Raw genomic sequence first — 14,657 nt, forward strand, 5'->3', positions numbered from 1 at the left:
AAAAAAAAAAAAAATATATATATATATATATATAGATAGATAGATAGATAGATAGATAGAGTGTACAGGTACCAATTCCCTGTGATGAAGGTGATCATAATATATACATATATAACCAATAAAATTAATTATATATCTATATAAAACCAATAAAATTAATTTTTAAAAAAGAGTGTACCCTTCCTAAATAGTACTAGCAACTATGTACATGGAGAAAAACTGAGACACAGCTTCACGATTATCTACAAATCTTTGGTCTGTGGTGAATTTGTCGACCTCACTTGAGAGTAGAGATTTCCTAGCTTTTAATTGTTTGTATGTATAATTTCATGATGCTCTTGATTTTCCTTAAAATAACATGTTGAAATTGTGCAAAGATCATTTAAATGAGTGTTACTGTGAGCACATCTGCAGTGGAGAGAGTGTGAGTTAGTGATCAGCATACTTAAAAGCACACTGTGGTGTCACAGACCCGGGTGTAAGAGGATTGGCTCACGGCGCCTGCGTTGTTCAGCTCAAGTAAAGTGGCTTTGCTCTGGCACTCAGTGCCATCCTCTTCCTTGGTGGACTTCTAAACGAGCATCTGTTAAACACTGTAGGGCAGAGGGCTCTGGCCAGAAGGTCTGGGCACCAGTGCCCACTCCGCCTCCTGTCCGCCTCACGACTCCAGCCAAGTGTCTGAACCTCCCTCAAAAGCGGGGAATCCAGCATAACCCCTACCCCTCCAAAAGGGAGCTCACTGTTGGAGACGCGCATGATAGCCACCGGTGATCCCTGCTCCATCCCTTTCATCCCACAGAAGTGGGAGGTGAGCTAGGTAGGGTCTCGTGTATGACAGTGTGATCTGCCCCTGAGAAGTTAGCATGAAAACGTGGGTACAGTGACGTAACCAGGTTCAGCCCCTGCAGCACTTCGCCGTATTGACTCCGCAACGCTTAGCTTAGTATCCTCCTGAGAAAAATACAGAGGGGATCACAATACATAGGGCAACTTAGTGAGACCCTGACTCAAAAAACAAAACAATGCCAACTTATAAATGTATAAAATTAATATGCTTTTCAACATCATGTCCTATCCAACTGCAGATGAAATTTCTATTTGGGTAGGGACTATATCAGAGTCCAGCCTGCCTGCTCTGGCCCACGAGTCCACCAGCAGCGTGGCCGAGAAAACACCCATGGGCAGGGCACATCCACGTGTGTGTCGCCCGTTGCCTGGCTGGTGACAGAATGGTGTCCTTTGGGGAGATCTGCCCTTGACTTTTCTTAGCGTACAGGCATGGCCTGTCCTTTAGTAGAGGTGTGTGTTGTCATCGTTTCATTGCAATAATGGTGATACAAGAGCCCATGCTGATGGCTGTCTTGCCTCTCTCTGCCAGATTCCTCGTCAGCAATGGGCTGTGGACCAGGCATGGGGAACTTGAGATCACACTGAGGGCCACAGACAGAGCCCTGCCGGTCGTGGCCAGGAACAGGGGGCTGAGGCTGGCCTCTGGTGCCCTGGGCCTGCTGTCCCCAGAGCTCCTGCAGCTGACCGACACCGACACACCTGCGGGGAGCCTTGCCTTCCTCCTGGCCCAGCTCCCGCGGCACGGCCAACTCCTCCTACGGGGTGCAGCGCTGCTGCAAGGCAACTTCACGCAGCAAGATGTGGACAGCAGACTCGTGGCCTACCGGCATTCCGGAGATGGCCCCCAGTCCGACTGTTTCACCTTTGTGGCCACAGACGGGACCAGCCACGGCTTTATTGTGGATGGCAGAGTCCTGCAAGACCCTGTCCCCTTCATCATTCAGGCAAGTATCTCAGACACCCAGATCACGCTGGAGAGGTGAGGGAAAGACTGAAGAGCTGGCTTCTTTCTTCCCTCCCTCTTCCTTTCAGATACAGCGTGTACATCTGCAGCACGCTAGGCACATTAACATGTATAAGCCAGTGACTAACCTTCAAAGTTGGTGGTAGTAGCTGCTTGTGTAATTCCTGCACTAAGGAGGTTGAAGCAGGAGGATGGAAAGTTCAGACCCAGCCTGGGCAGTTTAGTGACTTGGCAACATCGACTCAGAAAGAGGGGCCGGGGCTTAGCTCAGCTTACTGTGGATTCAGTCCCCAGTATCGTGGGGTTTGGGCTGTGAGGTTGGAGTGCGGGAGTGGGAGGTGTCTGTGGTGATGCAGAAAGGAGCCCGCCTTGGGCTGGTGAGCCAGACAGTGGAGACTGCACTGCTGCCTTGCCATTTCTTAGCTCTTGTGACCTTAGAAGAGTTCTCTGACTCCTCTGATCTATGTTTCCTCCTTTGAAGAACACGCCTGTAGCATGGTGATGGGAGTTAAACAAGAGGAAGTGCCCAAGGCACTCACGTAATGCCGGGAATGTGTGAGGGTCGGCTGCAGGGCTCAGAACTGTGTGCCGGGCTGACCCTCACCGGGCCCTGCCAGCCACTGGGATTTTAGTTTTCAGCTAAACAAATGACCGCGACAAGGCAGCCCCAACACTACTGTGTAGTGACAATGAAGGTAATAAAGCAGAAGCTACGTTTCTCTACTCTCTCTAATGGTCAGAACCCTTTTACTTAATCTTATTTGATTCTCATAAAAGTCCTGAAAAGTAAATTTATTTTCTATGGTTTATGGATGAAAGGTGTGAGGTTTTTGATCAGTAATCTGATCGAATACACACAAAGGCCTCAAATTTTTCTGATTTCAATTAAGTTTTTAAATCTTGTGTCCGCACCCGTTCACAGTGCACAGCGGTTGCATTCCTTGTGGGGAGTTGGAGCGTGTCCATAATACCTCTCAATTCCTTTTCTTCCCCTTCCCCATCGCCCCCTCTTTGGCCAGCATCAGATTCATTTATCTTATAAGACCTTATAAGGTTAATTATCACAAATCCAGGTAAATAGCTAGACTACAAGGCCAAAAAACCCACAAACCTGTAAAACACATAAGATAATTTTACTAAATCAGGGTACACTTTTAAATACATTTTTCATGCTGGATTGCAATGATTTGTTTCCTCCTCCCTCCCTCCCTCTTGTCTTTTGTTTTGCACTTTATTTATAGTTTCTTATATAAGAGAAACCATGTGATATTTAAGCGTGTGTTTACTGCACTCAGCATTATGGTCTCAAGGTGCATCCATTTTCCTACACATGACTCCAGTTTATCCTTCTTTGTGGTTCTTAGAAAATGTAATATGTGTTTCTTCTTTTAGTCCAAACACATCCAGTGTATTCTGGCTCTTGGGCCCTTAAATCTGCTCTCCTTGGATGTGGTTCACCCCTGTTCTGCACACTTCCACCAACAGACAAAAAGATACAATTTTTGTCCCAGTATCTTCTGATTGATAAAATAATCCATGTATCTGTCTTGCTCCTTAGTCTTATATTAGGGCTGTCTAGAGAAACAGAACATGTATGTGCGCATACAGGAATGATGTACACACCATGCATACATCAGCACCTATATAATTCCAAATAACACATACAGACATAATGCATAAATAATACATATGATATCGAACATAGATGTGGAGACTGGGAGAGAGCTTTAAGGAACTGGTCCATACAGTTGTAGGGCACGCTGGCAAGCTACAAATTTTGGCAGGGTCTTTGTGGTCTTGAGAGCTGAGAGCAGTCTGGACATAAAGGCCTTTCCTCTTTGGAGGACCTTGGTCTTTGCGGGATTGGACTGGATGGGATTGGACGGGGCCCCACGCACCATGGAAAGCAATCTGCCTTACACCCAGTCCCCTCATGTACTGCTCCTTGCATGTGAGGCACACCCTCCTGGAGACACGAAGTGAGCCTTCCATCCACAGCTAATGGTCTCCCAGGCCGGGGGTCACTGCACACGGAGCAGGTGCTGAGCGAGCTCTTCGCTTTTATTTTTTTATAATGCTGTCGTTATTAGTTCCATCCAGACCTTCAGGCTATTGTACTGCATCTTTTTCTTTCTTTTTGGTACCAGGGATGGAACTCGGGTCCTTGCACTTGTGAGGCAGGCGGCAGAACCACTGAACTAAATCCCCGGCTCGTGTCTTTTTCTTGATTCCAACTCGCCGGCCGCTCTTGGTCGAGAAATGTCACTTCACTATTCTAGGCCTGTTTGGCTGCAAATGTGTAAGAGTTGTACATTCTGAGCATAGCCGTTACGAGTTCCTTCCCGTACTACAGACAGGGAGGGAAGCAGGGTGGAGTTTGGAGAAAGGACCAGGACTTGGGTGAGGTCTCCCCGACACTCATCTTAGGGAGTGGCTGTTGTGAGAGCTCTGCCTGGAAGATGAGTTTATCCATGGGTGAACAGTGGATGCATGTTGTAAAGTTTCTTTCTCATCAGAAGAGTAAGATTTTCCCTGCAAAGACTCCAGACAGACAGACAGTCACATGTAAAAACCTCACTAGGAAAGACTCAGACTTTGCCCCAGTTTTCCCCAAACCCCCTGCTTCCTCTGAGGTCAAGCAGCCTACAAAGTGACTGACCCTGTTAGTAGCGTACCAAGGATGACAGCCTCAGCCTCGCCTTTAACAGCAATTTCTACCCAGACAATAAGATGTTTACAGCTGCCTAGTGATGGCTTGGTCCACATTAGTCCACCAGGCATAACGGAAAACTTCTGGGCTGGCATCCCAGTGAGTGGGGCAAAAATACTAGATGTAGCACGCGCAGAACACAGGCGTACCTGACCCATGCCGGCGGTCACAGGCTGGGATTCGCCTAGCAGGAAATCATGCCTCTCCGGCCAGACTGCTGTAGCCTGTGTCTTCCCGTCCCGGGGCAGGGTGGAGGGTACAGGAGAAAGGACCTTGCCCTTGCTCTCTGCAGTTCTGCTATGTCTGGTTTGGTTTCACAAATCCAATACACACCATCACAGGGCCACGGTCTTCTCTGTATTAGAAACTCTCACACACCAGTATTTCGCCATGATTCTTGTCTGCCAAGCCAGAAGACCTGCTTTTGAAGAAGTCAGAGGTGTCATAATTCTAGAGTAGATTTTAGCACAAGTGTGGCCAGAGACAAAAAAAGAGACCATGTAACTAGAGTTTAGGTATTGTTTTATAAGACCAATGACTAAAACAGGCATGAAGTACTTTTACAGTACTTGTAACATCAAATCATACAAACAACCATCCTACATGCAGCTAGCTATTCATGATCTTTGAGAGTTTCTCCTGTCTTGGAGTACTCTTCCACAAGCATCTCTCTCGTTGACTTCCATGGTCATGGGAGATTTTCTCCCTAAGTACCACAACAGCGAGGTCCCATCTCACAGCTCTGAAAGCTGCAGCCCACAGGTTCCAAGAGAGCAGGCTGACTCTTCTGACTGTGACATTTGAAAGCCTTTGTTGCCTTTTCAGTTAATAAAATAATTGCTTATTGGAAAGTATTCATAAATTAAAAAAAGACAAGGGACAAAAATCTTTCAAAATTATACCACTCAAGCAATAATGATACTCCGGGTGATGAACTAGATAACATGTACTAATGCATAACGTATGTCACCTGTTTGCACTCTGTGTATGGTGAACATTTCTCTATGTCATTAAATATTTCTTGCAAATAGGATTTTTTTAAAGGTCGTATTGGATTTGAACTGGTATCAGGTAGAGATGATTTATAAAGCTCCTGTTGGACTTCTGTGTTTTTTGGATTTTTAAAATTGCCATTATAAATATTTTTATAGATATATATCTAATACATTCACACATTTTTGTGTACACAGCTGTTTCTGTGAGTTTTTTTTTTTTTTTTTTTTTTTTTTCTGGTATCAGGGATCAAACTCACAACCTTGGGCTTGCAAGGCAGGCACAATGCCACCGAGCTAAATCCCCGACCCTGTAAGATATTTTCTGGAGAGGAAAATTTCACTATTTTGCTCCTCTACCAGTAAAATACAAATATATGTTTCTCTATATATTTACCATCTTGAATCATGATTGATTTTATTTTTTAAAACCAACCTTGCTACTTTGAGGAGGGAAAATGATTTGGTTGTTACCAGATTCCAAATAGAAACAAATGAAAGAGGAGCTATAAGTTTTTTCCTGGTTTTGTACAATTGTTCATATATACATGTCTGTCTTTTTTTCTTTTTCTGTTTGCAGTACCAGGGATCGAATTCAGGACCTTGCTCTTGTCAGGCAGGCGTAGCACCACTGAGCTCCATCCCCAGCTCCATATATATTTTTAACTAAAATGGTATTATAGTCATCTTTATTTATGGAACACTTTCATTTGTGAGTCATCTACTACTGGCTGTTGCTTGTTTGTTGTTGTTGTTGTTGTTGTTTTGCAGGACTGGCGGTGGAACTTGGGGCCACTGTGTCCCCATTCTTTTTATTTTATTTTTTTTGAGACTGGGGATCGAACCTTGGGTCCTTGTGCTTGCGAGGCAGGCGCCGGAACCACTGAGCTAAATCCCCGGCCCTTTCCCTGTTTAGTTTTGATTTTTGAGAAAGGAGCTTGCTAACGTGCTCAAACTTGCCTCAAATTTGTGATCTTCCTGCCTCAGCCTCCCAAGTAGCTGGGATTCCGGGCATGCCTCACGACACCCACTCCCCTGTTCTTTTTGAAATCTACATAGTATGTACTGTAAGAAAGTGTATGATATTATCAGTGCCATAAATTTCTTGCTGAGGTGAACAAGAATTACAGTGGTGTCATATGGGGCAGATGAAGCTAAGCACTGAGAGATTAGGAAGAGAATGATGGTAGACAGGACCCTTGAGTTATGACCAGCCTGACATACGAACAAGTTGGTTCATTAGGTTAAAGAAGATTCACCTGCCTCTTATCTGTAGCATGTACCCAGGGTAAACATCCAGGTCTCAGATGTATTGACTTACAACCAGCCCTCAGGAACCAGATGAGTTCATAAGTCGAGGGTGCCCTGTACCCTTGTGCCTGTTTTCTGTGGCAGCAACGAGATGGTGCTGACCCGCTCCTCCCTGGCCTGCAGTGGCCCTGCAGGACGGATGGCGCCGCATGAACAGCCGTGCCGGATGCCCTCTGCAGCGTGGAGTCTGGGCTCCTTTGCTCCCTCGGGATTAACTGCCCGGCCGCCTTCCCATCTGCTCACCTGCTCCTCATCCTCAGTGCAAGAAGTACTCACGGTCTAGAGCGAATCACGTTCGGGTTTTTCTAGCTGAGATACTTCTATTTTTATTCAACACTTTTCCCATTGAAGCTGCTGTGTGGGGAAAAGGTCTCTGTGTTTGTAAACCCTTACAGTTCTGTTTCTGTAAGTCATTCAATACTGGGGAAAGAGGGGCACCCTTCCGTGGTGCTAACGTTACGTTTGCCGTGTAATTCCCGGGTCGGTTTTCACGCAGCATTTCAACAAATGCCCCTTTAGCTCGCGTGCAGGTTGAGGCTCTGTGCCGGGGCAGCAGGAGTGGGCATCGGGGCTGCCCTCGGGAAGTTTGCATCCCGAGGGGCTCAGACACGGAGAAGCTAGCTAGCAAAAGTCGGGTCCAGGTTTACCGTGGCCGGTCGGCCTGTGCTCCAGGCACTGTGACGTTTGCAGACAATTCTGTGAGCAAAACAGTCTTCAGCAGAAATCAACAAACAGGAAGCTGAGCAATCTGCAACTTGGGAGATTTGGCTCGGTGGGGGCCGGAGGTCCTTGCATAACACTGTCGTAATTGTTGGTGGTTCAGGTGGACCGGGTGGACAAAACGGCACCCCGAATCACTCGCTTGCATTCCCCCTCCCAAGTGGGGCTCCTCAAAAATGGCTGTTACGGGATTTACATCACTTCCCGTGTGCTGAGGGCTGCGGACCACGACACCGAGGACGACGAGATCGTCTTTAGGATTCTACGGGGCCCCCTCCGCGGACATCTGGAGAACACGACCACAGGTACGGCTTCCTTAATCCTTGCAGTTGCTCACTTTCAAATACCCCGCAGCTGCAGGGCTGGAGAGTAATTTAATTAGTGCAGAACCAGGTGGCAAACGCCCGGGGCTTCCTGATAGCTGCCGCTTATAAATCAGGATTGGTGCTAAAGAGGGGTGGAAGCCAAGCTCCGAATCCATGACTGGGGCGCCAAATGCGATGCACAGCTGTTTATTGTTTGCAGTGTTTTCTCAACCAGATTTTAGAAGTGTGCACAGTGCCTGGGCCAGATTCATATCTGGGCCTAATTTTTTCTTCCACCATGAATTCTAAATAGTATCAGGTCTTCTTAAAATTCCAAGTTGTTTTTTTTTCTGCTGGTTTCTCTGGATTATGTATTATTTATGTTTTATGAAAAACAGTGATCATTGTATGTTAGTAAACAGGGTGGGACAGAATTATACTTTTGTATCTTCCTACTCCCTTTTTATTTTTAAATTTTTAAAACAAGTATTTTTGAAGCAAAGTATGTTTAAAGGTACTTTTAGTTCATTGCATTTGAGTCCTGAGTCACAACTATCTAATGTACTTTGACTGTTCTTTAAAACCGTGTTTCAAATAAAATAAAGCTCTTTCAATAAAAGCCATAAGGTTTTATCAGCTCTCATATTTTCTTTGATAACTCATGAGATTCACTTATCCCCTTTTTTTTGTAGGTGAAATTATCTGTGAGAAATTTAGCCAAAAGGATTTAAACAGTAAGACCATTCTTTACATCATAAACCCATCTTTGGAAGTAAATTCAGATATCGTGGAATTTCAAGTCATGGACCCCACAGGGAACTCTGCTACTCCTCAAATGTAAATTCTTTGATTATTCAAATGCCCTGCACGTAACGTTCAACATGTATCTGATTACGATAGTGAAATGATCTTTTCAAACAGAACCTAAGAAGATAAATTGATAGACCATTTCATAAGCTCATAGAATGTATTTTGGAGAAAGTATTTTCTTTTTATTGCTGTTTGCTAATGGGAAACGCAATTGTTTTACAGATAAGGGAGAGTTAAAGGTTAAGTAGAGTAGCTTCGTTCACATTCTGCATAGAAATGCAGTCCCCTCCCTGCAGAGAGGCTGGTGTTGGTTCCCACAGTCCGCTGGCTTCCAGAGGTGAGCTCTCAGGCGTATTTGCGCATGTGCATGCTACAGCCAGAGGCCACTCGAGGACCGCGTTGGAAACGGTGCTCTGAAAATGCCTTTAAAAAACGGTCCGTCCAGGAGCAGGAAGAGGAGGTGGTCAGGGAGGGCTGGCGCAACCTCTCTTTCCCTGACCAAAGAAATAACACTCTCTATAAATTAATGAGCCCATTGTAGGTTCGGTGAGGCGCACCGTGGAGGAAAATAGACTTGAGAAGGTGTTAAGCGAAAGGTGAAAATGTATAGTGCACTACCTTTAGGAAGAAAAGAATAACAGCCTCAGGATGATCAGGACTCACGGACCTCAGCGATTCAGTGGCTCCGTCCCGTCCCAGACTTCTTGAATGTGGGCCTTTGTGGTTTCCCAGATGGCACACAGTCCTGAGTCGGCCAGACACTCCTCTCTGTGCCGTGCTTTCTTTTTGTTTGCTGTCTTTCCTGGACACCTCGAGGGAAGTCTTCTCGCTTAGTCTGTGTTTAATATTATCATGCCCTAGAATACTAATCTGCCTGAGTGAGTGCAGCCACGCTGTGTTTCCTTTCTGTAGAACATGAGCAAAGGAACAGGAAAAAGTGTGAAACAGATTGAGTTGTCTTCGTTCTTGCTTTTCTTTGCGTTCCAAGTTGTAGTTCCAACATTTGCCAGCAGAGGGCTCTCTAGTCACACTTAAGGAAACACCCCCCCCCCACATTTCCATTGTTCTACCTCCTGGCTCTGTGGCTCTAAATACCTCACTGCAGGTTTATAAACTCTGCAGGTTTTTGTCGAGCAGCTACTATATGCCAGACACACAGTGCTGGGAGATGGCAAATAGGCATAAACAAGAAAGACATGACCTCTTAATATTCCCGAGGTTATAAAACTAAAAAGGACAATGCCCACCCATTAAACTGCCTTTGCCTAAGAGAGGTGATTCCTCAGAATCACAGTCTTTGAAGAAAACATCAGCTGCTTGCAATTCAGACAAATGTTTTAATTCTTCAGAATTTTAAATTCTCAGAATATTGATATATGGTTTGATCATCTTTTTAATAGCCTCCTAAAAACATACTATTGATCAGACGCCCACTGACTGCTGCTGACCCCAGGCCCTTGACACAGGACACAGTGCAGAGAGAGAGAGAGACTCCCTGGTGACAGCAGCAGACTGATACTGCCTCACCTGCACAGCCTTTTTACCCCTTGTTGTTATTGAGGACATTGCTTTTTGGAGAGGATTAATGTTTTCAAAGAACCCTGAGTTATATGAGAATATATAGAATGTAATTGTAACCCCAACAGGGGCTTTTTAAAAGAAGCCCCTGCTGGTGTTGCTGTCAGTTTTGCTGTACTGATGCTGGAGACGTTTCCGCTTGACTTGAAATGATTGGAACCAGTGGAACAAAATGCTGTAGCATTTGCACTACCAAGAAATAACACAAAATGACTTTGATTTGGTCATAGTTCAGTTATTTTTCTTAGAAGGGGCTTGGGAGGTAGAAGTTACTCAACATTTATCTTCATAATTTATGGGTTGAATAGTTGCTCCCAGCCTCATTTGAAAGCAGATGTTTTCTGGAAGTACATGCACATTTTCTAGGAAGAAACGTTAGGAATAGTGAGTGGTTTTTCTTCCCAAGGCGGCAAGCAAGAGCCTCGTTATGCATACAGCGTGGAACCGCGGGCCTTTGCAACTGAAATTTTTGCTCTGTTTCATCCGATTCATTTCATCAACGCTAATGCTTACGAGTTAGATACCATCAGTCCGGAATTTACACACGAGGACACGCAGGCACAGAGGGAAGTGACTTTTCCAAGCTCGCTGAACCGAACAGTGAAGGAGCCGCGGTCCCGCCCAGGAAGTGGGGCTTTGGAGTGCATGGCTCTCCGCAAACTTCTTGCCTCTTCTAACAACCACCGAGCCTGCCAAGGGATAGAGCAGCAGCAAGTTTACCATCCTTCTCTTTCAGAAGACATTGGCTGCCCAGGGAGCAAAGAAAGAAGCGATACGTCCTTGAGGTTTAGTTGTTGTCTTCAGTGTGAATCACAAGTATTATGAGCGTGCTGGCGTATCTAATACCAGGGGAAATGCAGGGCAGCTAATAAACTAGTGACCTCATCCGTAAAGTGGGAAAATCCCACAGTTGTTTTAGAGGAACAAGTGGGTCCAGCAGGAGAGCGTCCTGTCCTTGAAGTCCTTAAGTGCGGCTTGTGCTGGTGATTACTGTCGCTACTTCGTGTGGGGACTCAGGTAATTTTGGCTGACTAAAGAACTGCACTGAAACGTTCCGTGGAGGAGAAAGCCCACCTCTAAGTAGAACTGGATTCTGAGACCATTTACAAAGCGAACGTCAATATGGTTGTTCGTCAAAGCGCCAACTGCGATGCCTCGCAGCGGCAGCGCCTCTGCGCAGGGTCCGTCCCGCAGGAGCAGTCGATGTTCCATTGGACAGTGCTCGGAGGTGTCGTTTAGGGGAGCTTAGTCGGGCTGTGGCCAGCGGGCTGGTCTGCATGTCCGCCCCACTCCCAGAGTCAAGACGCTTGTATGTGCTGGGATCTCCGAGAGAGAGGTTTGCTCTGCGGTGTGTCGCAGTCTAACTGAGCTGTAGAGCCGGCCGCCTCCTCACAGGAAACAAGTTCTTCATGGAACACTTCCTCGCAAGTAGAAATTGCTCTGTAACGCCGAATCCATGAAGGTTTGCGCAGAGCTTTGGTTGGGCTGGATGCCTACATTTTAAGCACTGTTTAGGTACTTCCACGTGTTCTCATGTGACCTACAAAACACCGTCCTTCCAGGGCGACGCGGAATTCGAGCTCTGAGCACGTCGTGATTATCCCAGAGTCGCCGAAGAGAGGAGCTGGGTGCGAGCCTAGACGTGCCCGGCTGTGAGTCCCTCCCAGTCCCTCCGAGGTCGTGGTCCCAGCTCCCAAGGTGTCGCGGGTGCACTGGACACACCAGGGGCGCCTCTGCGACCACGCTGTCCCCACGGCGCTGACTGCGGCACCTTCCCCATCCCAGACAGCTGAGCCGTGTTCTCCGTCCCTCAGGGGCCGCTGCTCCGCGCCTCGGGTTCCTGGCCTCTCCCTGGCAGCCCCGGCCCAGCTGTCCTCTTACTCATTTCTGACCTCGGCACTGAAGGTCCGGGAGAAATAGAGAAAAGGACTTTTTGTCAGCCGAAGTTGGCAGGATTTTAACAGCTTTTATGAAACACCTTGTAGGGGAAGAGGTTGAAGCCGCTGGCTCGCAGTGCCTGCACCTTCCCTGAGAACGGGACTTGGCAGGTTTGTCTCCGGACTAGATCTTGGGGAGGCTCAGAGGAAGGGGAAGAAAACAGCGCTTGTTAAGCACCCACTGTGCACAGGTGCTGCATACATATTAGCTGCTTTGATTGTAATCATCTGACATGAGTGTGATTCGCCTCATTTCGAGATAATGAAAACTGAAGCCCAGGGAGAGGAGGAGCTGACCCTATTCGCACAGTAATAAGTGGCTGCAAGGTGTGTTAGGGTCCAGAGCGCCTGATTCCGGCCCTGGCTGTGCCACCGCTCGGTGAGGCACAGTTTCCCCAGCACAGAAGAGAGGGAAGCGCTGCAGGCACAGGTGTTCGGAGCATTAGAGAGGCGCTGAATAGCACTGTTTTAAACCGATAACGAGACGGAATGTTCAGAGGAATGCATTTTAACATCTCAGTTTTCTCAAGTCATGGGTTGATGAGAAATGGAACTCTAGCTATAAGAACAGTGATTCAGTCACAGTTTTAGCCTTTATGAAGCCCTTCACTGCGAAGCTCAGAGTGGCCATTGAGCCCTGGTGGAGGCTGCTTGGCCCCTCTGAAGTGCGGACCTCACAGGTGTTCAGCTTCCGGAAGTGAGACAGGCAAGGGAAGACACGCGCCTTCCTCCAGACCCTCATTAATCTGTATCTGCCCTGCATCTCAAGTTGGTGCTTTAATCCCAAATACTTTTTTGCTTAGTAATTCCTTCATAGAAGTGAATCAAAACTGGGCTCAGTGGCACACACCTGTGATCCCAACACTTCGGAGGCTGAGACCAGCCTGAACTACACAGCAAGACCCTATCTCCAAACAACAATAACAACCAAGTGACCAATTAATTGAGTAGCCACAAAATAAAATATCTGACAGCACACATTTTCTACTCTAAAACCGGTCTCTCAACCTTGGCACTAGTGGCATTTTGGGGCAGGTGATTCTTTGGGCCGATGTCTTGTGCGTGGCTGATGAGCATCAGCCCTGATGTCTGTCCCCAGCATCTCTCTTGCTAGTGACAACCACGAGTGCTGTCTCCACACATTGCCGAGTGTCTGTGACTTTGCACACCTGGGAACACAGCATAAGGGAGTGTTAAGAAATCACGGTCTACGCTCTCATGCTTTTCTACCTGTGCCATCTTACTCTTTAATGAGATCTAACGGTGATCAAAGAACCCAGAATCAGGGCTAAAAAGAACATGGGAAAGAAAATCTGGCCTACCCAGCGTACGTAAATGATTATGTTAATAAGGTTGGGAAGCTTTCAGTCAGTCCCGGTCCTAGTCACTGTCCTCATCTCTGAGACTCAATAGCAGACACCAGTAAATCCGTGTTGGCTCGTGCTTGAGAAGTTTAAGTCCCTTCATGGTCCGGCGGTGTGGTGGAAGGGCTCAGCCTGAAAGGGTTCAACTCAACTCCCAGCGAGCAGAGGGTGAAGGAGGAGCCAGGGAGGGAGATACAGCCGACCAGGCCTCTTCTGGTCTTCGGCCGGACCCCGCCTTCTAGCAGCAAGAGGACTGTTCCACCTGTGATCCAGGCACCTTTCGAAAGCCCTGCCTGTGGAGGCTTCAGGGGACATCTAGCCATAAACCAAAACAGAGGCCTTAGCTCAAGAAACACTGGGCTGAATAGGATTCATTCGGGCCGGGGCTGTCGCTCAACGGTAGAGCACTTGTGTAGTATATGTAAGGCCCTAGGTTCAGTCCCCAGCACTACCAAAAAAAAATTCGTTCAATTTTCAAATGTTTGTCGAACACCTACTGTGTCCTAAGCACTGCAAAACATCAGTGACCAAAGACTCGTGTTTTCTTGGTGAGTAGCTTCTACCTAAATAAATGAGACAGGTTATGTATCACGCGTGCTTTGGAAAATGAAGGGATTGACAGGATAAGGGAGATTGAAGGTACAGGGCTTTGGTGATGAGGTTGCAGCGTTAAACTGCGAGTCTGAATAGGCTTTAAATGTCTGGCCGATTACCGTTGGCTAGTGGTGGAGGGACCGGAAGCCTCAAGGCATCTGATCCGATGTTAATTCCACTCCTCGATGTGATGTCTTTTATTCCCCTGAGTGACTGTTGCCTATGAACATCCACCTTTTGCTGTGAACTAGCTTTTCTCTTGCGACGTGAAGGCCTTAAGTGGTTTTCCACTTAGAAGAGGTAATTCTCCCCTTGCAGTGACTCTTCTTTCCAGGGGCATCTGGCAGACCTGGAGATGGTTTTTGGTGGTTGTGAGCAAAGGAAAGTATGCTACTGCATCCACGCGTGGAAGGCGTCTGGCAGTGCCCAGGGCAGCCCCTCCACAAAGCGTGATGTGGTTCGCAGCATCCATGGTGTGAGTGGTACTGAGGTTGGGAACCTGAACTGAGGGCTTAGAGTTTTC

At 47.0% G+C, this 14,657-nt stretch overlaps 1 protein-coding gene and 1 pseudogene across 1 annotated transcript in view; one reads left to right on the top strand and one right to left on the bottom strand.

The window, feature by feature from the left end:
- Nucleotides 1-783, bottom strand: part of LOC104866803 — a 2,539-nt pseudogene extending 1,756 nt beyond the window's left edge.
- A 545-nt stretch (nucleotides 784-1,328) lies between these two features.
- Nucleotides 1,329-14,657, top strand: part of LOC117283858 (FRAS1-related extracellular matrix protein 1-like) — a 40,735-nt gene continuing 27,406 nt past the window's right edge. The window contains exons 1-3 of the mRNA XM_033757737.1: nucleotides 1,329-1,793; nucleotides 7,650-7,851; nucleotides 8,544-8,688. Of these exons, the coding sequence (XP_033613628.1) occupies nucleotides 1,329-1,793; nucleotides 7,650-7,851; nucleotides 8,544-8,688 (812 nt within the window). The remainder of the gene's footprint in view (nucleotides 1,794-7,649; nucleotides 7,852-8,543; nucleotides 8,689-14,657) is intronic.

The sequence above is a fragment of the Fukomys damarensis genome, unplaced genomic scaffold (genome assembly GCF_012274545.1).
Source record: "Fukomys damarensis isolate Sample0158 unplaced genomic scaffold, DMR_v1.0_HiC HiC_scaffold_31, whole genome shotgun sequence".
In the NCBI taxonomy this organism is placed as follows: domain Eukaryota; kingdom Metazoa; phylum Chordata; class Mammalia; order Rodentia; family Bathyergidae; genus Fukomys; species Fukomys damarensis.